Source organism: Bombyx mori, chromosome 5 (assembly GCF_030269925.1).
Source record: "Bombyx mori chromosome 5, ASM3026992v2".
Taxonomy (NCBI): Eukaryota; Metazoa; Arthropoda; class Insecta; order Lepidoptera; family Bombycidae; genus Bombyx; species Bombyx mori.
In genome coordinates, this window is record NC_085111.1 from 17,522,987 (window position 1) to 17,545,872 (window position 22,886).

Here is a 22,886-nt window from a genome sequence, read left to right on the forward strand (position 1 = left end):
AGGTAAAAGGCATCCTAATTTACCTCCGCTTGGTCCGTTTTAGCGAGAATAATACGCACCATCATATTGACATTTTCCTTGTTCCCTGGTTGATTATTACCATAGTCAGCTTCAGTAATTGAGGGTTCCTTTCCACATTTTTTTCCCTAAAGTATACAGATACCAATTACCATACGACCATCCAATTTCAGGTCAAATTCTTTATTGTGTCAGCTGTAATAGCGACTACTTACTCCATTTTTTTATATTTTATTGCTTAGATGGGTGAACGAGCTCACAGCCCACCTGCTGTTAAGTGGTTACTGGAGCCCATAGACATCTACAACGTAAATGCGCCACCCACCTTGAGATATAAGTTCAAAGATCTCAGTATAGTTACAACGGCTGCCCACTTTTCAAATCGAAACGCATTACTGCTTCACGGCAGAAACAGGCAGGATGGTGGCGCCTACCCGCGCGGACTCACAAGAGGTCCTACCGCCAATAATTACGCAAATTATAATTTTGCGGGTTTAATTTCTATTACACGATGTTATTCCTTCACCGTGGAAGTCAATCATAAACATTTGTTAAGTACGTATTTCATTAGACAAATTGGTACCCGCCTGCGGGATTCGAACACCGGTGCATCGCTCAACACGTATGCACCGGACGCCTTATCCTTTAGGCCACGACGACTTCAAACGACAACCACGTTTCAAACTAAACCGTATATTTCGTGACACGTATAGAAGCAAGAATAAAAATAGCAACATTTAATATAAGTAATATAATATATTTAATTAAAAGAAAAAAAGATTGGTTGTCTGTAAAGTCGATTTACGGTCGATAGTTTTACGTGATAATGTCATAAAGAAACACTGATGAAAAATTACATACTTTTATGAATTCAATTGAATTATTATCACTGAATTATCATTATTTTTAATAATGCAAAGAGGCTCATTGAAAAAATTACATTTTTTTCGATAAATTAATGCTTGGACCGATCGTGCCTCTCTATCGCTTGTCCCGCGGTCTCGCTTGCACGCGACGGAACGTGACACTTTTTCGTGCGTGCAGCCAGTGCTCATTGATTTATAAGACGTTATTTCGTCAAAAGAGGTAGACAGAATAATATTCAAATGTCGACTCATAACAACTCCTTCACCACGAATATTGTAAAGTATTCGCGAAACATCGGAAATATTATAATGAAAATAACAAAGGCAAGATTTAAAGTAGCTACAACTATATATGTATATGACTAGCAACAATAAAAGAAAATACTTTAACAATAATTATGCTTGATAAATCGTTAATCAGTCTCGGTATAAAACTTAATAACCGTCCTTATTATGATACCTACTACAAACAGCCACATTAATATCATTTAAAAATTGTTTAATTTTTCTAAATTAACTAGTTAGATAAATATTGTTGACCGTAACATGAGAGTGATAGCGTTTGGAAGCCTTGACATTAGACCCTTGTTTATCTGGCGTTAAGATTCATGTTCAATTAGTTCGAACGGAACATTCGGAGCGATCGCACAATGTTCAAACTCTTACTATTTCTGACTCTTTTAACTATCGTAGCGTGTTGCCACCACGGGCGTTCCCATAAATGTCGTCACGAGAAGCCCAGCAAGTGCCGTCATGGTGGTAAGCTCGGCTGCAAAGGGGGGAGGCAGCCAGAACGCCCCGACTACGACAAGTACGGAGAGAATCAAAACAAAGAGCTCATCGATGACCTGAGCAGGGACCTGAAGCAAATCGACGATCATCTGCGAAAGCTGTGCAATGAAAATGAAAATTCCGAAACCCGTGAAATGTTCGGGATCCAGAGCTACAATATCTTCGTACCGCTGACCGGAGTGAAAGCTGACAACATCGTCGTCAAAAGCAGATACAGATACGTGTATATAATCGCACGGAGAAATCCGCCGGCGAAGCCTTACACCGAAATCCGGAGGCTGTCGAAATTAGTTGATGTTTCTAGAGGATACTGGATGTACGACGGCCAGGAACTAATAATCCGTTTCAAATACGTCAATTCCGATCCCGAAGAATTATTTAATTGCGGAACTGATTACAATAATTCGTTAGTCACGATACCTAAGTCTGACGTAGACTACGTGTTAGATCTCGACGTGAGGTATGCGCTACAGAACAGCAATGTACAGAAGATAATAAGAGACCACTTCGAGAACTCCACCTCGCCGCGACCTATACCGGAGTCTAATCAATTGGACGCAGCAGATCACAACGAACCAGAAGTCTTCTAGAAAAAATACGTTTCTGACATGTTTCGTGTGCCACATTGTTTTGAATCAATACGTAATAAATAAAATTAATGTTTAATTGTGTTTATTCTCTATATCGACGCTTGAAAGGCAAACGGGACTAAGCGACAATAACTGATTTGTACATAAATGATAAGCAATAACCATATTCGATGCGCAAAAAATATATATTTCTAGGTCTATTAAAATCATTTCAATCCTACAGCTAGATTCGTTAAAATATAATTTTTTTCAGGTATTTCAACTTTAAATTAGTCTACTGTAAAGTTCACGCATTGTTGCTTAGTCACGTTTGCCTTTCAAGCGTTGATATGTATTTTTCTTACAATCAAAGCGGAGCCAGGTCGGGTTTTACTAATAAATATTATTTTAAATTAGTTTTCTTTTACTTGTCATGTTGTTATTGCAATTTTTTTGAGTAAAAAGACAAATAAACTCAAAGACCTCCGTATAAGACTGACACTGGCTTGAGACATGATTTGACGTCAATTATGTTCAAACATTATTCATTTTATTTATTCATTTTTTTCTTAGATGGGTGGAGGAGCTCACAGCCCACCTGGTATTAAGTGGTTACCGGAGCCCATAGACATACATACATCTACAACGTAAATGCCGCCACCCACCTTTAGATATGAGTTCTAAGGTCTCAGTATAGTTAAAACGACTGCCCCCACCCTTCAAACCTAAACGAATTACTGCTTCAGGGCAGAAACAGACAGGGTGGTGGTACCTACCCGTGCAGACTCACAAGAGGTCCTACCACCAGTAAAATTAGTACCAAAAGTTAAAAGAAATAAGAATGTGGCAGAGATTAGAATGAATTTGCAAGGGAGAAGGAAATAGAATTGATTAAACAGCTATTACGGGTAATGGAAGAGGTACCTACTTATAATAATAATTATAATAATAATATTTATTCAAGCCTCTTAAAATACAAACACGTACAAAAATACTTAACACTAGTATAATAATATACATGGCTTTTTTTATGAGGTATACAATAACAATATTCCCTGACTTTTATGCTAGGAAAAACCTGTGTTACAAAAGTCAGTGGTTCAGTGCTAGGTCACCAGATAAAGAAAGTTAACCAGGAAGAACGATCTGTAAGAATATAGTACGTACGTGTGTGTGTTTATGATTATGTATTTATTATTATTTCCACATTATGAACTGTATTATGAACTGTGGCGTATAACCTTGCCTGTATACCGTAACGAATAGCAGATTCTATCTAAATATTTTATATAATGTTTTTTCAAACTTTCCTACGATCGTAAAGAATGCCGAACTCTTACCAAAACCATAGAATTTAACAATTAAAATTTAAATTCGTATAGCGCCATCTAGTAATTATTTGCGTAAGTGAAGTAGCCTTGCTAACCGAGACATAGATGTCGCTTCATTTAACTTGATTTTTTACTTTGTAACTGAGAGAGGTCGCTACTGATCACTTTATTTTTATTTACTCTTTTACGGTAGATAGGCAGCGGCTTGACTCTGCCCCTGGCATTGCTGAAGTCCATGGGCGGCGGTAACCACTCACCATCAGGTGGGCCGTATGCAAGACTGCATACAGGGGCAATAAATAAATAAAAAATACACACATTCAAGTTTGTTGTTAGTTAGAGTAATATAGCAATGAAGGATAACTTTTTTTAATATAATAGTATGAGGTCCCCACAAGAAAAAAATATCGATAGTATTGAATAATCACTTTTTAGCAGACTAAGCTAAGCTTTTTTGCGACTTACCATCCGGCTTTGGAATGAGCTCCCCTCCACGATTCTTTCTGAGCGCTATGACATGTCCTTCTTCAAACGTGGCTTGTGGAGAGTATTAAATCGTAGGCAGCGGCTTGTCTCAGCTCGTGGCATTGCTGAAGTCCATGAGCGATGGTAACCATTCACCATCAAGCAGGCCGTAACAAGATAATATATCTCTGTGGGTCAGGCTCCGATCTGATGGTAGGTTCTGCGAAGCACTGCTCTTGCTAGGGCTAATGTTGGAAGATTCTCTCAAGTTGAGTTCGTAATCTGACCCACCCGTCCGCGTGACGCTGGAATAGCCTCTTAGGCTACCAGCAATGGGTAGGAATAGGCAAGAATAAGAAGGAATTGGTAAGGTAGATTAGGTAAGAAAAAAAATCAAGTTTGCCTTTATAACGGGTGTGGGCGAGGCAACTTCACACAGTCAAATCTATGAAAGCATTTTCATCGGTGAACAAGAGTGATGAAAAGTGTACACAATATTGATATTTTAAAATTTAAAGGAATGAGATATAAAAAAAATACCGAAACACATATTCAGAACTTTAATGTAAACTTGCTTAATTAGGATCAATATATTGTAATATATAATACAACGTAAAAAAAAATGAGAATTTTATCTACAAAGGAAGATTAGATGACGTGAAGATTCACTTCGGACAACTGCGAAGTGTAACTTCAATTACAATACTGAAAAACGTCAAAACATTTGTTAGTTACAGTTCTTGGCGCATTTTGAGCTATCCAAAGTTGAGTAAGACCGGCATTACTTATCGTCCGCAGCGCAATATACAATCGTTTTTTATCGTTGTTGATTGACGATCGGACGTGTAGGACATCTGGCGTAAAGCCACCGGAGCCCTCAGCCGGGGGCGCTGGTGTCCATCAGAGGTGGTACCTATTCCGCGTCCGCGCACCATCACATTACGCCATTGTTTTTTTATTGTTTAGATGGGTGGACGAGCTACAGCCCTTCTGGTGTTAAGTAGTTACTGGAGCCCATAGACATCTACAACGTACGCCACCCACCTTGAGATATAAGTTCTGAGGTCTCAGTATAGTTACAATGGCTGCCCCTTCTTAAAAACCGAAACGCATTACTGCTTCACGGCAGAAGTAGGTAGGGTGGTGGTACCTACCCATGCGTACTCACAAAAGGTTCCACTATCAGTAATTACAAGAATTTGTTACCACGTATTAAGAACACATTCACTTAGAAGAATTGGTCAATTTCAACTCTAGCATTGTCGTGTAATGCGATGTGAGCACACATGAAATTATAATTAGAACATAGAACACGCTCCTCGTATTTTTATGGCACGAAATGTAATATAAATAAATATAAGAAGCGCGCGAGCTGCTCAAAGAAACAATCGTCTTACAATATTTACAAAATAAGAAGTTATTCACTGTAACATCTCGTTTGAACTATTCTTCGAAGCTTAATCTATTGCTGAAAGTTCTTGACTTCCTACAAAATGACTTTACTTTTAGTTAACAACAATATATCAAGCTATTTAAAGTCGAAACGATACTCTCGCGAAAATACGAACATTCGAGATTATTATTTAAATATTATGTTATTGTAGAATATATTTTTATTAACTTGATAAACAGTTATCTTATTACATTATTTACAGTACGCGCTACATTAATAAGTCTTTTTTTATGTATCAAACTGATTTTTATTTTCAACAAAAAAATCTATTTTTTTTTTGTATATATGAGTCGTCTATTATCAAAGGTGGCATTCTGTGCATTTGGACAAAAAAAAAAAAATTGATATGTCAATACAGATTGATTTGAATATAATCGTCTCCTTCAAAGAATACGGTTCAGAACCTGCATTAAATAAAGGTTAATAGTTAACCTGTTATTTATCTAAGATGTCGTTCAGAAGAGTTTTGTGACTGCCAATGGAATACAAAGTCATTAATTCGTTTTTCTGATTTACCAATAATTGTCCAAAAGTCACATTGCCGGCTTTGATAATAGTCGACTCATATATGCCAACGAGAGCGCTTCATTTATACAAAGCGGTTTCATTGTGTCGAAGATATTACAAAAAACCTTTATACAATCTCAACGAAAGAAAAACCTGCATTAATACGTTAAGTGCAGTTCTTAATGCAATTAATTTGTGAAGTGAAACTTCTAATGCGACTTCCAACAAGGTTGCGTTAAACGTTTAACGCTACCGTGGAATAGAAAGAGACAGAGCGAGAGTGAATGCGTGGCACTGGAACGCTCGCGCATAGTTTACCTGATACAGGCCAGCGCGACCGTTAGCCGCCGTTTTTACTGGTGGTAGGACCTCTTGTGAGTCCGCGCGGGTAGGTACCACCGCCCCGCCTATTTCTGCCGTGAAGCAGTAATGCGTTTCGGTTTGAAGGGTGAGGCAGCCGTTGTGACTATACTGAGACCTTAGAACTATATCTCAAGGTGTGTGGCGCATTTACGTTGTAGATGTCTATGGGCTCCAGTAACCACTTAACACCAGGTGGGCTGTGAGCTCGTCCACACATCTAAGCAATAAAAAAAAAAATAAAAAAAATAGCAACGAGTAGCGTCTAATATTTTAATAAAGTATTTTAAAAATGTATATATTTATTTTTCCAATATTTTAATGAAGTATTTAAAAATATATGTATATTTAATTTTCTATCTATAATTTAAAATATAATGTTGAAGATGTCGCATCTCTTATACACAGCATTCCCTACTACAATAGCAATCTGATTTAAGGATGAAAAATGAGGAAAACCCCAATCACTACACTTCGAAAAAGAAGTTTCACTTCATTCACGTGGACCAAGTTCCACGCGCACGGTTTTTTATTTAGACACAGTGCTACGTACTGCCGGTACATAGATACCACAGGCCATCTTAATTTTAGAAGTTCCCGCGTCAAACTTACATCATGCTTACAAACGAATACAGCCTAAATACAACAACTGTAAAATATATTTGTGGCATAATTATGGCACAATTAAATGTTAAATTTACTTAATTTAAAATATGTATATATATAAAAAGTATTTGGCAACTATTTGGTCCGTTTAGCCAAAATGTGAAGATTTAAGATACTTTTAATAAATATCGCTAGTTGAGATTATTTACATATTAAACATACATCAAAACGTTCGGTACGTTTGTTTGTACGTAACAGAACGTCGTCCTTATCGACTTCAACACTATGAAGATAGAAGTAAGTAGGATCGCCTTGTATAGAGGACAATTTGAATAATCAGTAGGCAGCAGCTTTACTCTGCCCTTGGCATTGCTAAAGTCCATGGGCGACGGTAACCACTCACCATCAGGTGGGCCGTATGCTCGTCTGCCTACAAGGGCAATAGAAATAAAATAAACAAATAAGTGTCCAACTGCAAACAGCGAGTTATTTTTGAAAGTTAACATCTTGCAGTACAGTCGTACATAAAATTGTTGCCAATGTAGGCAGACGAGCATCCGACCCACCTGATGGTAAATGCTTACCGTCGCTCATGGACTTCAGCCATGTCAGGGGCACAACCAAGTCGCTGCCTACCATAAAGTGTACCATAAAGCATGTAAATAGTAAAATTTAGTAGTCGCAATATTTTTAAATATCAAATGTCAGTGGTTAAAGTGTGATTACAATCAACTTTTCAAATATAAAATATATACATTCTAATTAATGTTCCAAAACTTTGATTAATACAATTACGAATTACTTTAACTAAGTTTCTTATGAATCTAATATAATTGTCTAATTTATACACACATAAATAAACTAGCGGAACCGTTAGACTTTGTCCTGCAAACACAAAATGAATGAAATGAATGAATGAATGCATACACAAAAATTAATTCAAGTCGATCCAGCTGTTTAGTTGCAGTATGGATAAATAACCTAGATATCGACTGCAGGGCCATCTGCCGGGCTGGTTTCTGAATCTAAAATATCCAGGGGCCATCCAAACGCATACAAAAAAAAAACATTCAAATCGGTCCAGCCGTTTAGGAGTTCAGTGACATACACACGTACAGTAGAATTATATATATAAAGATACATAACACATAGTACATCTGTGTGCTTAGTGTGAGCTTTTTAACTTCTCAATCACGTAAAATTTAACTCAAATTTGTATGGAGTTGGAACAGCGCCCCTAGAGGCGCTAATGGTAGGGGCTCTATTCCAAAATTCTAGAAGTTAAAAAACTCGCACTAAGCACACAGGCGTCTTTATGATTATTATTTTTATTGTTTAGGTGGGTAGACGAGCTCAGAGCCCACCTGGTTTTGAGGAATTACTGGAGCCCATAGAAATCTACAACGTAAATGCGCCACCCACCTTGAAATGTAAGTTCTAAGGTCTCAAGTATAGTTACAACAGCTACCCCACCCTTCAAACGAAACGCATTACTGCTTCACGGCAGAAATAGGCAGGGCGGTGGAACCTACCCGCGCGGACTCACAAGAGGTCCTACCACCAGTATAATTATATATATAATTTATCGTATCTACTCTGAAATATCGCTACTTCAACAAATATTCACATACTAGTTTAAGAAATACTCATCTGATGATGACACGTCGTCTGTTTTGTTTGTTATTATATTTGACAGAGGCTAATTCTAATCAGCATCAGCTGCCACACGTTTTCATCAATGAGCCGCCATTAATTACAATTAACAAGATGGCGGCGCTATATAATTCAAAACACTGAGGCGTAATTAAAATTATTTTTCATTAAAATCGATATTTTCCTACGAAAACCGTAAGGAATTCGAAAAATTTGAAATAATGTAATATGAATTTAAAAAAAAAACAGTAATTTCGTGTCTGCGAATCCGGAAACAGAATATCAATGTCAAGGCGTTCTTACTTTGACATTTGTATTAGTACTTGTAGTTATGCATATATACAGTTCACGACTGCGGCCTTATTAAAATAATATATTATAGGTCTTAATAAACTAATATTTACAATTTCATCAATCTTAAATAATTCCTGAACGTTTTTTTCGGAATATAAAGATCATCAACTCTGATAAATCATTATTTTAAATCGATTTTGTTTTATTATCGACTAGCTGAGTCTCGCGATGTTACCCGCGGTTATTGTCGTACCGCGGGTTACGCCGCGGGGCGAAGCTAATCTAAAAAAATAGCCTAAGTTACTCCTTATATCATCAGCTACCTATTAGTGAGTCTCGTCAAAATCGGTCCAGCTGCTCCAGAGATTAGCCAGAACAAACAGTCAGACAAAAATTGTAAAAAATGTTATTTTTATTGTATGTATCGTATTCATATGCATGTAAAAAGCGGTTATTTCAATATTACAAACGGACACTCCAATTTTTTATTTATATATAAATAATACTAGAAACACTAGTATTATATATTAGTATTATACTCGTAGTAATTCTAGATTACAAATACGCAATGATAGCTGCTAGGCGTTTTACTCATTGTTCCGTCAAAGTATTTATTAAAGTGAAACATTTATTACATCGTCTCAAACTTTTTCGTCTGTGTGTTGCATGTTGCGTGACGGTCGGCCGCGGAGTAGGGATAAAGTAAAAGGCGTTCGTCACAGCAGCCAAGGTCAATATGGCGGCGCCTATAGTTCGCAGCAGCTGACCGTGTAGTGTATAGACTATTACTCATTTGTAACAGTGCTCCACGCTATTTTGTTTGTTTTTGTCAGTGTTTAATGTAAATGTTGTTTATCACTAAAACAATAAAAAGTTTCACTTTTACCGTGATTTCGAATTAACGAGAAATTCGTCATCAAATTCAAACGTAGCGATTGAACTACCAAATAAAAAGCACAATTGAACTTGTAAATGTACTTGACACAGTTCAGACGTCGAAGAGCAGCGCAATGTTGTGCCGCTCGGCCGAACGCTAGTAGTGTTCGCCGTGCGTGTGCCGGTACGCGAGCGCGTTCGCGTGCGTTCGCGAGTACGTGCCGTACGCGTTATCCTCCGGACGACGAACTCCGTACATCGAATCGCGGCGTTCTGTGACAGCGGCGCCTGTAAACCATTTCGACACTTCAGTTTTTGTTTTAGTAAAGATAAATGAATAACGAAGTTTTTTTTTATTTTTTTAGTGCTTAGATGGTTGGACGGGCTCACAGCCCACCTGGTGTTAAGCGGTTACTGGTACCCATAGACATCTACAACGCAAATGCCGCCACCTACCTTGAGATCTAAGCTCGAAGGTCTCTAATGTTTTAAGGTCATGTCATAAAAAAATGTAATTTCAAAACCAATTCGACTATCCAAAACCTGAATATTCAGTTTAGTACGTATACTGTGTATCGTACTGTTACGCCGGTAGGAGTAACGCCATCTATCGCCGAATAGTCGAACGAATATCGAAGGATCTAGTAGCCTAGATAGAATCGAAAGAATTATCAAGAATATTCCACACTTCTATTCCTAATTCCAATTTAGGTTAGCACCTAGAATGCTCGAGAAGTACAACGCCATCTTTGTCAGATAGCGGAAACAATACTAGAGATGTGTGGAATATTCTCGATAATTCTAGGGATGTGGTATCGATTTTAAAGCGTTTGTTGAGTGTTTTAAGTGTTGAATACAGTTTTTAGTTGTACTCCGCTAGAATTTTATTTATCCCGAACCACAGCGCGTAACAGTACTCTTCGAGGCGGAAGGAAGATGAGCAAAAACAAACCTGCGGGTCCGGGTCTGATTCCGTTGGCGGCGCCGTAAGGGGGATCCCGCTGTGCGTTCTGCGCGTTCTGGTTGTGCGTGTGTGCGTGCGGGGCGGGGGCGCGCAGCGGCAGCGGGGCGGGGGGCGCCGCAGCCGCGCTCGCCACGCCGCTCGTCGCCGAACTGCCTTTACTGTACACCGACTGCGACCTGGAACGCACGTACAACATTACAACAACTACCATCACTATATATATACACTATATAAACACTATATTATATATGTCGGCGCAACGTCACTATATTATATTTAACTAAATTTAAAGTATTTCTTGAATGTTACGAATGTCAACAACTGTTTAAGATGGTATTCAAGAGAATTCATGACTAAGCTACCCTCACTTTCCACGATAAATACGAGTTACTATTGTCGCACAAAACATTCCGGCTCGAGCAGCCGAACGAGGCGGAGCTCACTGTTGTTATCCTTGTACCCTTGAAATGAAATAAGTAGAATTCATTTGAAAAGTGAGCCTTAATTACTGTCACTTTGCAAGGCAATAATAATGATGAAGAGAATGACGTCAGCATCGCATTATTTTATATAAACACCATGGAACCAGTCACTCCGTCATATATAAAAGGAGGTTCTCAATTCGAAATAATCTGATTAATAATTACAAAAAGTTTTAAAGTTTATATATCTCTATTTTATAAACCGGGAGAGATAAGGACCATCGGGAAGCATTTCTACATTTCAGTTTTAAAACTGGGTCAGCCATTGCATTAGGCCTAGCAAATGAAACTCCGACCTTATGACACGAGCTGTCTGGGCACATTAACATTATGGTGGGTAACTACAGCAACCACATTACGGGGTGGGATTAGTGGGATTAACTAACAGCTGTCTCAACGCCGTGATCTAGCAGCTCAGAAGCAGCTGCGTCGATAATGCATCTACTACCGGATCCGAATCGCGACCCGCTGAGAGGATCTGGCGAGAAACTTAGCGAGCTGATGTAAGGGATTAGGTTTCGAGCCTTTGAAGAATTCTTTTTTTATTGCTTAGATGGTTGGACGAGCTCACAGCCCACCTGGTGGTAAGTGGTTACTGGAGCCCATAGACATCTACAACGTAAATGCGCCACCCACCTTGAAATATAAGTTCTAAGGTCTCAGTAAAGTTACAGTTACAACGGCTACCCCACCCTTCAAACCGAAACGCATTACTGCTTCACGGCAGAAATAGGCAGGGCGGTGGTACCTACCCGTGCGGACTCACAAGAGATCCTACCACCAGTGAATTCGACGAGTATGAAACAACTTAAAAATTAGTCTTAAAATCATCTAGAATTAATAAATAAATAAAACTTATTTTAGAGTTGTTGTCAATATATACCTGTGCAAAGCATGTCTAGCGGGCGGCGGTGATCGGCAGTACAGAGACTTAGTTCCAGAATACAAAGGCTCCGCCGTGTCTGGTCGAGGAGCTGCAGCGCAATACGACGGCCGGTAATGATGATGGGCAGAAGGGAACACGGGTTTGTCCAGCTCGTCCAGATCTCGTGGTGTTGAGGCCCGCGAGGAGGACGTGCGGCGTTTTCGGCTGCCCCACTCGTGAAGAAGCGCACTGGCTACTCCCCCACCGAGACCCCCCACCCAGCACACCCAGTGGCTCTCCCACCGTGACAGGACAAACGATGGTCCCAGTGACCGCGCCGGATTCAATGATGGCATCTGTAACATAATCATATTTTGCTAAAAGGCTGATAGTTATTTTACTGGAACGTATTGTGAGCTAGCACGGGTAGATACCACAATCCTGTCTATTTCTGCTGCGAAGTAGTCAGTCGCTCCGGTTTAAAGGGTGGGGGTGAGATATTTGTTACATAACACAATGCTCAACTCTACTAGTGGACTCATTCACCAATAAATGCAAATAACAATAACAATGAGACTTGGATGAAGAGTCCATGTGGATGGGATATCGGAAAACCCTTAATACCAGGTGAATTCGTCTTTCTGTCTAAAACTTCGAACAAGTAATAGTAAGTAAGTAATACAACATTTACTGCATCCCATAAAGTGTTTAGCGAAAATAATATTGGTTTTGTAGCTATAGATCTTTCAACGGAAGAAAAGAAATTCAAAGTTAAGTAATGTGTTAAATTGTCTGTTCCTTTGATTTAATACATTGCGAAGTATTTACGATGTAAACTATTCGTTGGTTAGTGACATAACATTTTCTTACTACACAAATAAATATCAATTAATGCAATTTCAATCTATATATTAATACGTGAAGCAAAAACTTTGTATCCCTTTTTACGAAAATTGCGCGGACGGAGGAGTATGAAATTTTCCACACTTATAGAGAATATAGAGAAGTTCACAATGCTAATTTTTTTTTTAAATAATGCATAAAATATGTATCCATCATCAAACAAACATCCAAACATCAAATACCATGTATTTGACGCACACACGCATGCATACTATTTATTGTCAAACTTTTGTTCTTGGCGTCTGTTGTAAAATTGAGAATAGAGATTAAATAGGTTTGCCTTTGGTAATATTTTTATAGTGTAGTCTAGGCGAAATTTGTGATTATAGAAGTATTAATAAAATTATAATAGTGTACAAACTTACAATTCCAATTAATTATAGTCGAATTTCGACTACTGCGGGACCTCTAGTATTAATAAATACATATTCTTTTCGTGAGTATCAAGGGGAACTACTCATAATAGACACGAATGATAAAGCGGGGAACAAATGATCCTCATTAAAAAACACTCCAACACAACAACTACTGGAGCTATCACGAAATTGATATTGGAATTTAATTAATCTGAACAAATTAAAATTAAGAATTTCTAAATACAAGCATTTGTCAATATCAACTCAGTTTAGTGTCTTACACAAAAAACTACAATCTAGACCATTAAAACTATTTTATACATTTACGAATTACATTTCAAATCAAATCAAAAAAAAATTATTCAACATAAATGAAAGTACACACTTGTTGAACGTCCAAAGAACTACCGCCAATTCACAAGAACTAGCCTCCGTCCTGAGAAGAACTGGCAAGAAACTCAGCGGGTATGTCTTTTTTTGAAGTGAAAACTTCTTTAGAATCGTTGTGATTTCAAACCGGATGCAACGGAAAAAACGACAGGTAAGAGACACAAATACAAAAATGTGTAGGATGAAGCCAGCAAAGAATGAGACAGAAATATACATACTATTTAATACAGCGCCTACTGTGAGATTTTTTAATACTAACGTGTATATGAAAGCTCTTGTAGTTAATTTTAATTTAGGATTATGCGTGAAATTAAAATATCAATTCACAGAGGGCGCTACCTTACAATTATTTACTAATGACAAAATTTTACATATACTTAAGACGTTTAGGATAATTGTATTTTAATTTTGGAAGGTTTCATTTCTACCACGTGTGAATTGCACACATTTTGTTTTTTTTTAATATTAGATTATTTTTTTTAAATATTCATTTTTACAAGATGTATTATAACGTTACACATATTGCAATATTGAAAAGCCCGGAGCGAGCAACTCATTCCCACTTTGTGCAATCTTCTAGATAATTATTCGACTTTATAGTAAGCTGTATTGCACAGATGTTATTTAATAGTTTTCTTAAACCAATATATATGTAGGCTCTGAGCACCTTGTGGGATTTTGTTGTACAGGCGCACAGACAAACACCCGAATGAATTTCGTATCTTATGTAACCTACTCATCGACACAACAAGCTTGTTTCTTCCTAGTACTTCTATTATGTAAGTCAGACTTTTTAGGGAACTCCTCAATATGTTTACGAACATACATCAAATTTTTATTTTATTTTGCAATCAAAATAAGACGAGGAGTACACGAATCTGTATTTATGTCGCGCGACAGATGCTCTGTCAGCTGCCCCACCACAATGGCAGGTAGCTGACGTACAATAAGCAGGAAGCGAGATGAAAGGACGCGCACGTATTGTTCTCTGGTTTTATGTGTCTTGCGTGTTCCTTTATAGCGAATAGATAAGCCTTCGAAGGACTTCGATTGATGTTTTTTGTTTGTTTGTTTGTTATATTCGTCTGTAAATGGACATACATTGAATTTGCAGTTAGATAAATAGTCCTTATGTTGATATAGCTATTGATTACAAGCAAATCTATGGACAATTTTTATTTTTTTTATTTTTTTATTTCTTAGATGTGTGGACGAGCTCACAGCCCACCTGGTGTTAAGTGGTTACTGGAGCCCATAGACATCTACAACGTAAATGCGCCACACACCTTGAGATACAGTTCTAAGGTCTCAGTATAGTCACAACGGCTGCCCCACCCTTCAAACCGAAACGCATTACTGCTTCACGGCAGAAATAGGCGGGGCGGTGGTACCTACCCGTGTGGACTCACAAGAGATCCAACCACCAGTAAAAAATTGATTGATCTACTCGCTGTTTATTTAAATATCTAATAATACGTTATAATTTTTTTTTTCTGCCTACGTGTGAGCTCACGGGTCTCAAACCTGTCGACGTTGCTAACACGTCCCCTAGCAAGAGCCGGGCCTCGTAGAATCTACCACCGGATCGGAAACGCGATCCACTGAGAAGATCCGCCGAGAAACTCAGTGGGCTGTGTCTTTGGGGTCAAATTAAACGGCAGGTTTCAATACTCTGAAATTGCATAATATTTGTAACCAGACTTTTTCTGTTTGTTTTTTATGATATGCCGATGTTTATCTTGATGGACCTTTTAGATAATGCACCATTGTTCTTGCTCAGTAGATGGACGGTCCGGATTAAGGAATTATTTAAGTATTTTAATTATTGAAAGTGCGATATTTGCCATTGAATCTAATAAACAGCTACATAATCCCTTGTAGTTTTCAGTTATTAAAAACTATTGATTGGATATGTGCATGCGACCTCGTCAGTATTGCTAATTTGACGGATTAACAATAGTTACGAGTTATTAATTCTCCTCCTATATTCCTACCTCCTATCATAGTCGTTGTGGCCTAAAGAATAAGACGTCCGGTGCATTCGATCTGGCAATGCAACGGTGTTCGAATCCCGCTGGTGGGTACCAATTTTTTTAATGTACTTAACAAATGTTCACGATTGACTTCCACGGTGAAGGAATAACATCGGATAATAAAAATCAAGCCCGCACAATTATAATTTGCGTAATGCGGTAGGACCTCTTGTGAATCTTCTCGCGTTCCCGCCAAGTCCAACTACAGTTCTAGATTTACTTTTAAACGCACCGAAACGAAGCTCGCAGCACAGTAGGCCGCTCCCAGGAGGGCGGGGGCGGCTCCGGTCCACCGTCGCTCCATCGCGGCAAAATACGCCGCAGCCACCAGCGCCGACAGCACGAGCTCCGTGCCGAGTCGCTCCCACGCCGCGCCGCCGCCCGGCAGCGACGCTGATAGCCCTCCACCGTAGCCCGGCACGCTTACACTGCAATATAATTCAATATGTTATCATTTACTGGTGGTAGGACCTGTGGTGTAATAAGATAAATAATAAAAAATGAAACAGGAAATAAATTAGAAACTGTATACCACGGTCCTTTTGTCGTTATAGAAGATTTGGATCCTAATGTAAAATTTTTACGTAATAATAATGAAGAAGATATACATAAGAATAGAACAAAACTGTATTTAAATTAAAAAATAATAATAATATATATTATGTATTTTTTTTGTCTGTTTTGGTGGGGCGTGTGGTGTAATAAGATATAAGACAGTAATTAATAAATAAGTATTTTAATAGTAAACAAGTATTCTATATTCGCTACGGCGATCAATCCTTTATAGACCTCTTGTGAGTCCGCACGAATAGACACCACCACCCTGCCTGTTTCTGCCGTGAAGCAGTAATGCGTTTCGGTTCGAAGGGCGGGTCAGTCGTTGTGACTATACTTGAGACCTTTAGATTTAGAGCCAGGGTTACTTTGTCCCTGGTTCTTTCTTAGTTGAAATATCACGATAAGAAGCTTGGTGCGAAGAACGATAGTGTTGTTTATCATTCAGTACATTAAATGCCCACTTTGCCGGATCTTCTCAGTGGATCGCGTTTCCGATCCGGTGGTAGATTCTGTGAAGCACTGCTGATGCTGGGGCCAGTGTGAGCAACGCCTCCTGGTTTGAGCCCCGAGAGCTCACCTGCACGTTAGGGTTACGCTGACATAGCCTCTCAGGGCTATCAGCTTAGGTAGGAAAAAAACATTGAATATACGTCCAAAAGATGTTATATAAATAACAAACAAAAGTTCTCTTGAATTGAGTTGCTTATTTCTATTACTTCAAAATAGAAATAAACAACTCAATCAAGACCTACATGCTACACTTAAATGGCACAACGTAACTGCATTGAGCCGTTCTCAATAGCTATTGTCGAGTTGTGATGTGGTTGAACCAATTTGTTACACAACACACAGCGTATAGCAAAGAGCGACTGTACGTTTATACAAACAACAGTGTTACTTCAATTTGTGCTCTGTAGAAGTAGGTACAGGTTATTACACTTGATCAAACTACTTTGAGTTTTTTGAAGTTGTACTTCTTTAGGCGCGTTATGAAAAATGGATGAGAGTGAAATTTTACGATGCCCAGGAAATTGCTCATTACAATACGACTGACGTAACTTGGCGAGTCTGAATATAGCCGCAGGTGAACTTTCCGAACCGTACCGAGAATTACCGAATTTATACGATGTCAAGAAAAGGGATGTCCAATATGCGTGTTTGAGGATGTTGTATAACCGATTTTTTTTTCAAATTGATTAAAATTTTAATAAATAAAAAAGAAATTAATTTAATAAAAATAAAGTATAACTTCTTACGCGCGTACATAAGTACACGCACCCTTTTTTTTTCTTCTGTTTTTAGCTTAATAACATATACGATAGAGCGTAACAAAAGAAAGAGTTGAAATATATATTTTTCATTGACAGCTTTAACAGTACACAAAATTGCGATAAAATAACAGGTCATTCAGTTATATCAGAAAAAAATCTCATCATAATTCTACAACGGCCGTAAAACATTCGTGGTTAGCAGGAGTTTTTACCAACATCAAAATCAGATTTATCAGCTAGGCGAATCAAATCCATTAAGATATTGTGACACAAACAGATATGAACACGCTTGAAAAATAAGAGGAAAAAAGCAAGTCTAAGGGGCAGTCGGATAAAAAGATAATTGCACTGCGTAAAGTAATGTACATTCATGCCAGCCACAAACCTTCTCCGACTTATTCTGGTCAGAGCGTTACTAGAGTATGACCGATTCGTCTAGTGACTAGTGACCGCGCTATCTATACTCCTGATGGCGTCGACGGTGACTTGCTCATGTAAGAGTCAGTCGACGCCCTAGGCAAGTCCTTACGGTTCCTCCCGATCAACTCTGGTTAACAACAGCGCAGGTTATCATGAAAAGCTCGACGCTAAGTTTCAGCCCATTGAATCATCCCGGTTTCCTGCGAGATCTTTTCAATGCGTCCCGATCCGGATCCGGTAGTAGATGTAGGCTCGAAGTAGCTGTTCTTGAGCTGTTAGACCCTCCTCTGAGTGACACTGCAACAGCTGCTTTTTTTTCCTACCTAAGCTGATAGTCATGAGAGGCTATGTCAGCGTAATCCTAACGTGTAGGTAAGCTCACGGGGCTCAAACCGGAAGTGTTACTAACACTAGCCCTAGCAAGAGTAGTGCTTCGCAGAATCTACCACCGGATCGAAAACGCGACCCACCGAGAAGATCCGGCAAGAAACTCAGTGGGCTTGATGACAGCTGTTAGCATACTTTCTACTTCTGACCCTTGAATTAGCCCAGCGGCAAGGAATCCAGGGCAAACAAGGGTCCAGTTTTGGAGTTTTGAACCATTTTAGTATTTAGCCTTTTAAGCTTTAACTTTTTACTGATAAATGAGCTTATTACTCACAATAACTGTAGGCAATTCTTGTAAACAGTAAATAAAATGTTGATAAGATTTTATTTACCGAATTCATTTGGCCAGCAAACGGAATTTCTTTTTTTTTTCTTTAACACACTTTATCATCAGCACCCGCATTATACCAAGTCTCATTTATCACGAGAATTCATTCACAATTGAACCGTTTTAATTAAAACGAAAGAATGTAACTTCTCTGAAACGGTGGAGGATGTCAAAGAATATCGAAATAGATGGATCCGACCTTTTTATTTTAATTATATTTTGTTTTGGCAAGTTTTTTTTTTCTATCCTTGTTTTTTTTTTATGAATGCACAGGATTAATACGTAGCATTTATAATACTATATAGAAGATGAATGTATATAGAGTATTTTTTTTAATGCACAGGATGGGTACGTAACATCTACTAAGTAGAAAATGAATGTATATAGAGAAAAAACAAGCAATAATGCGTTTCGGTTTTAAGGGTGGGGCAGCCATTGTAACTATACTGAGACCTTAGAACTTATATCTCAAGGTGGGTGGCAGCATTTACGTTGTAGATGTCTATCGGCTCCAGTAACCACTTAACACCAGGTTTGGGCCGTGAGCTCGTCCACCCATCTAAGCAATAAAAAATAAAAAAAAAATCGGTCGGATGAGATAAAACTCGTCCGGGGCAAAAACGGGCTGGAGTCAAAAGGATGCGTACTCAACTCGGCCACCGATAACAGTAACTAAAAACCTAATTATAAAATCTTCCAACGACAAGCACGTAAACAATACCAGTAAAGTCCAATGGGTATGGCTTTGATGTTATTTTATGTGCTTATAATCGATTAAAATCAATTGATTAAAGATTAAAGAAGTCGTCGTGGCCTAAAGGATAAGACGTCCGGTGCATTCGTTGTTGCGATGCACCGGTGTTCGAATCCCGCACCTCGGCTCTTCTCTTCTCCCCTTCTTCCTCTCAGGAGGCGCCGGAGTCCGACATAACCCGGTCCGTTACCCCCCTCGACCGGGTATCCGTAAATGGATTCCCCAGCGGTAAAAAAAAAAAAAGGCGGGTACCAATTTTTCTAATGAAATACGTACTTAGCAAATGTTCACGATTGACTTCCACGGTGAAGGAATAACATCGTGTAATAAAAATCAAACCCGCAAAATTATAATTTGCGTAATCACTGGTGGTAGGACCTCTTGTGAGTCCGCACGGGTAGGTACCACCGCCCTGCCTATTTCTGCCGTGAAGCAATAATGCGTTTCGGTTTGAAGGGTGGGGTAGCCGTTGTAACTATACTGAGACCTTAGAACTTATATCTCAAGGTGGGTGGCGCATTTACGTTGTAGATGTCTATGGGCTCCAGTAACCACTTAACACCAGGAGGGCTGTGAGCTCGTCCAACCAACTAAGCAATAAAAAATTAAATAAAAAAAAAGATAATACTTATAATGTTTTATTTATATACTTAAAATATTTACTGAATACTTAAAAGGTTTTGATGCTGGCAATATTTTTCCCGCAAAAATGAAAAACCTTGTTTTTTCAGTAGAGTTACTTTTTATAAACTACTTATTGTAAATTGTAGTAGCGCTCATGTGGAAGAAAGTGCACTGAGTATTTTTTCTCTAATCTATAGTCCACTTTGGGCCTGAAATGGGCATTTAAATATAAATATAAATATTTACTGACAATCACGCTACGTTAACTGTTCCAGTGATAAGTTCGTAAAGAACTTGTGTTACAGGTACCTGATAACGGATATAAATGTAAGATTTTTATTATACACATACATATATTTAATATACATCCATAACCCTGGAAAAGACATTTATATTTATCATACAAATATCTTCCCTTGGCGGGATTCGAACCCGCGAACCCCTTGTGTAGTGACCATGTCACTTACCACTACACCAGGCGGCCGGTCCCCTTTCGCTCCCATTTTCGACGACCCGGTGCCAAGGAAATTATTTGCTTTCGCCTTTTAAAGCGATGACTCGACAAATACGTCAAGTTGTCCTTTTTTAATTTAATCAACAGCTAATTAAGAGAGTTGAGTGAAACATTAAAAGCTCGTGTTCGCGTAGACCAGCATTTTGTCTGTAAAAATATATTAAGCACTCCACTCTTAGTCTCTTTATCTACTGAACTTTCGATGCAGATACACAACGCGAATGCTCACGAGTATTCACTGAGAAGCTTCTCGGCGTTATAATGATGTTTTAATTAAATTTGTTTTTAACTTTATACAGGCAGCCAAACTAAGTTTTATTACCAACAAGTACTCGTATATAGTATACAGAATTTTGTGGTGTTTATAAACACACAATTGCAATTAATGACAGCAAAATGGTGTTAGTTATTTAATGCCTAACGTTTTGTTTACCTAGCTTATAATTAAAGTAGGTAATGCAAAGCTTCCGTTTCCCGAAACATAACTTGTCGGATCCTCTGGACCCATTTTCAACACTTTTAAGCTCTTCAAGCAGAGGTCACCGTCCTCGTGGAAATTGTCGATTACGACGAAGAGTTCGACGAGCGAACTAAACCATAGACACAGCCCACTGAGTTTCTCGCCGGATCTTCTCAGTGGGTCGCGATTTCGATCCGGTGGTAGACTCTGCGAAGCACTGCTCTTGCTACGGTCAGAGTAAGCATATTCTCTCAGGTTGAGCCCCGTGGGCTCAACTATCGGTCACAGCATAGTTGGAATAGCCTCATAAGCTATCAGCGAATTAATATGGAAAATTAACCCACAGACACAGCCCACTGAGTTTCTTGCCGGATCTTCTCAGTGGGTCGCAAAACCGATCAGGTGGTAGATTCTGCGAAGCACTGCTCTTGTTAGGGCTAGTATTAGCAACGTCCTCAGGTTAGAGCCCCGTGAGGTCAACTCCTCGTTCGTCAACGCTAACATAGTCCCAAAAGCTACCAGCATAGGAAGGAAAAAAACAATCGGGAAAATAAAATTAAAAATTTGAATATAATTACGACCGTAATATCGGGACGTGGATAGACATAAAAATATTTAAGTAAATAATCAGTACTAGAGTAGTCTATAAAAGTGAACCTGCTTATTCTTCAAAATGAGTCGGCAATTTTAATGAAATGACCGAAGATTAAAAACGTTCGTTAATCTGCTTGTGTGTCTAGAAAATCATTAAATCTTTGTTTAATATGCGACCAGCCTCTTAGAAAACTTACAACGGATACAGGGCATTGCTGTCTATCCAGGCGGAGTCACAAGGCCGCCTAACACCATTAATTTCCCAATATATTTTTTGCGGATTTCATTTTTATTATACAGTGTTATTCCTTCATTGTGGAATGCGTACGTGGACATTTGTTAAGTACGTATTTAATTAGAAAAATTGGTACCAGCCTGCGGGATTCGAACACCGGCAGTCGCATTGCTTGATACGAATGCACCGGGCGACTTATCCTTTAGGCCACGACGATTTCCAAAGTACAAACGAACTCAGAGCGAGTGCTCGACAATTATAAAATATGACTAAGCTTGAGCCAAAATAATCAGGGATCGATTCAGAATAGTAGTGTAAAACTTAAAGTTAAAAGTTAAGTTATAAAAGTTAGACGCATTGAAGTTGTTAAACCCATTTCAAGACGATACAAAGCCATCTCATAGATACGATCTGACAAATGGTTCTAGTTCGTAGCTCTCATGTACGGACGTCTTATGCCATTTGCAACTCGGGTATGTGTTAGCAATTGTACAAAAAGAATAATGTCTTATCTCCTGTTTTTTGAGTATGAAAGAAAAAATAATTAGAAATGTATACTGCTCTTTAATTAATATAAGTATAGAATTACATTTCATTTAAATAACATAATTTTTTTGTGAAGAGCTCTAGTTTTATTTTTTGTGGCTTAGATAGGTAGTCAAGCTCACGGCCCACATGGTGTTAGGTGGGTACCGGAGCGCATAAACATCCACAACGTAAATGCCGCCACCCACCTTGAAACACAACTTTTAAGTCTCAATCTTACAGTACAACGACTGCCCCACCCTTCAAACTGAAACGCATTACTGCTTCACGGCAGAAATAGGCAAGGTGGTGGTACCTACCCGTGCGGACTCACAAGAAGTCCTACCACCAGTAATAACGCAAACTATAATTATTGCGATTCTAATTTTTATTACACAATATTATTCCTTTACCGCGAAAGTCATTTGTGAGC

General features: G+C 38.5%; 2 protein-coding genes across 2 annotated transcripts in view; one reads left to right on the top strand and one right to left on the bottom strand.

Annotated features, from left to right (window-relative positions):
• The first annotated feature begins 1,399 nt into the window (after positions 1–1,399).
• On the top strand, positions 1,400–2,342 carry LOC101744156 (uncharacterized). Its single transcript, XM_004933784.5, has one exon. The coding sequence runs from the start codon at positions 1,535–1,537 to the stop codon at positions 2,264–2,266; it is 732 nt and encodes a 243-aa protein (XP_004933841.1). The 5' UTR covers positions 1,400–1,534; the 3' UTR covers positions 2,267–2,342.
• Positions 2,343–4,586: 2,244 nt separating this feature from the next.
• LOC101744439 (neurogenic protein big brain) overlaps positions 4,587–22,886 on the bottom strand; it is a 79,171-nt gene continuing 60,871 nt past the window's right edge. Inside the window, exons 3-6 of the mRNA XM_038011137.2 lie at positions 16,016–16,211; positions 12,120–12,457; positions 10,743–10,930; positions 4,587–10,078 (exon numbers count right to left, since the gene is read on the bottom strand). Of these exons, the coding sequence (XP_037867065.1) occupies positions 9,948–10,078; positions 10,743–10,930; positions 12,120–12,457; positions 16,016–16,211 (853 nt within the window). The 3' untranslated portion in view covers positions 4,587–9,947. The remainder of the gene's footprint in view (positions 10,079–10,742; positions 10,931–12,119; positions 12,458–16,015; positions 16,212–22,886) is intronic.

Excerpts from the sequence above, each read along its gene's own strand:
- LOC101744156 (XM_004933784.5), top strand. The coding sequence starts at position 1,535 with ATGTTCAAACTCTTACTATTTCTGACTCTTTTAACTATCGTAGCGTGT.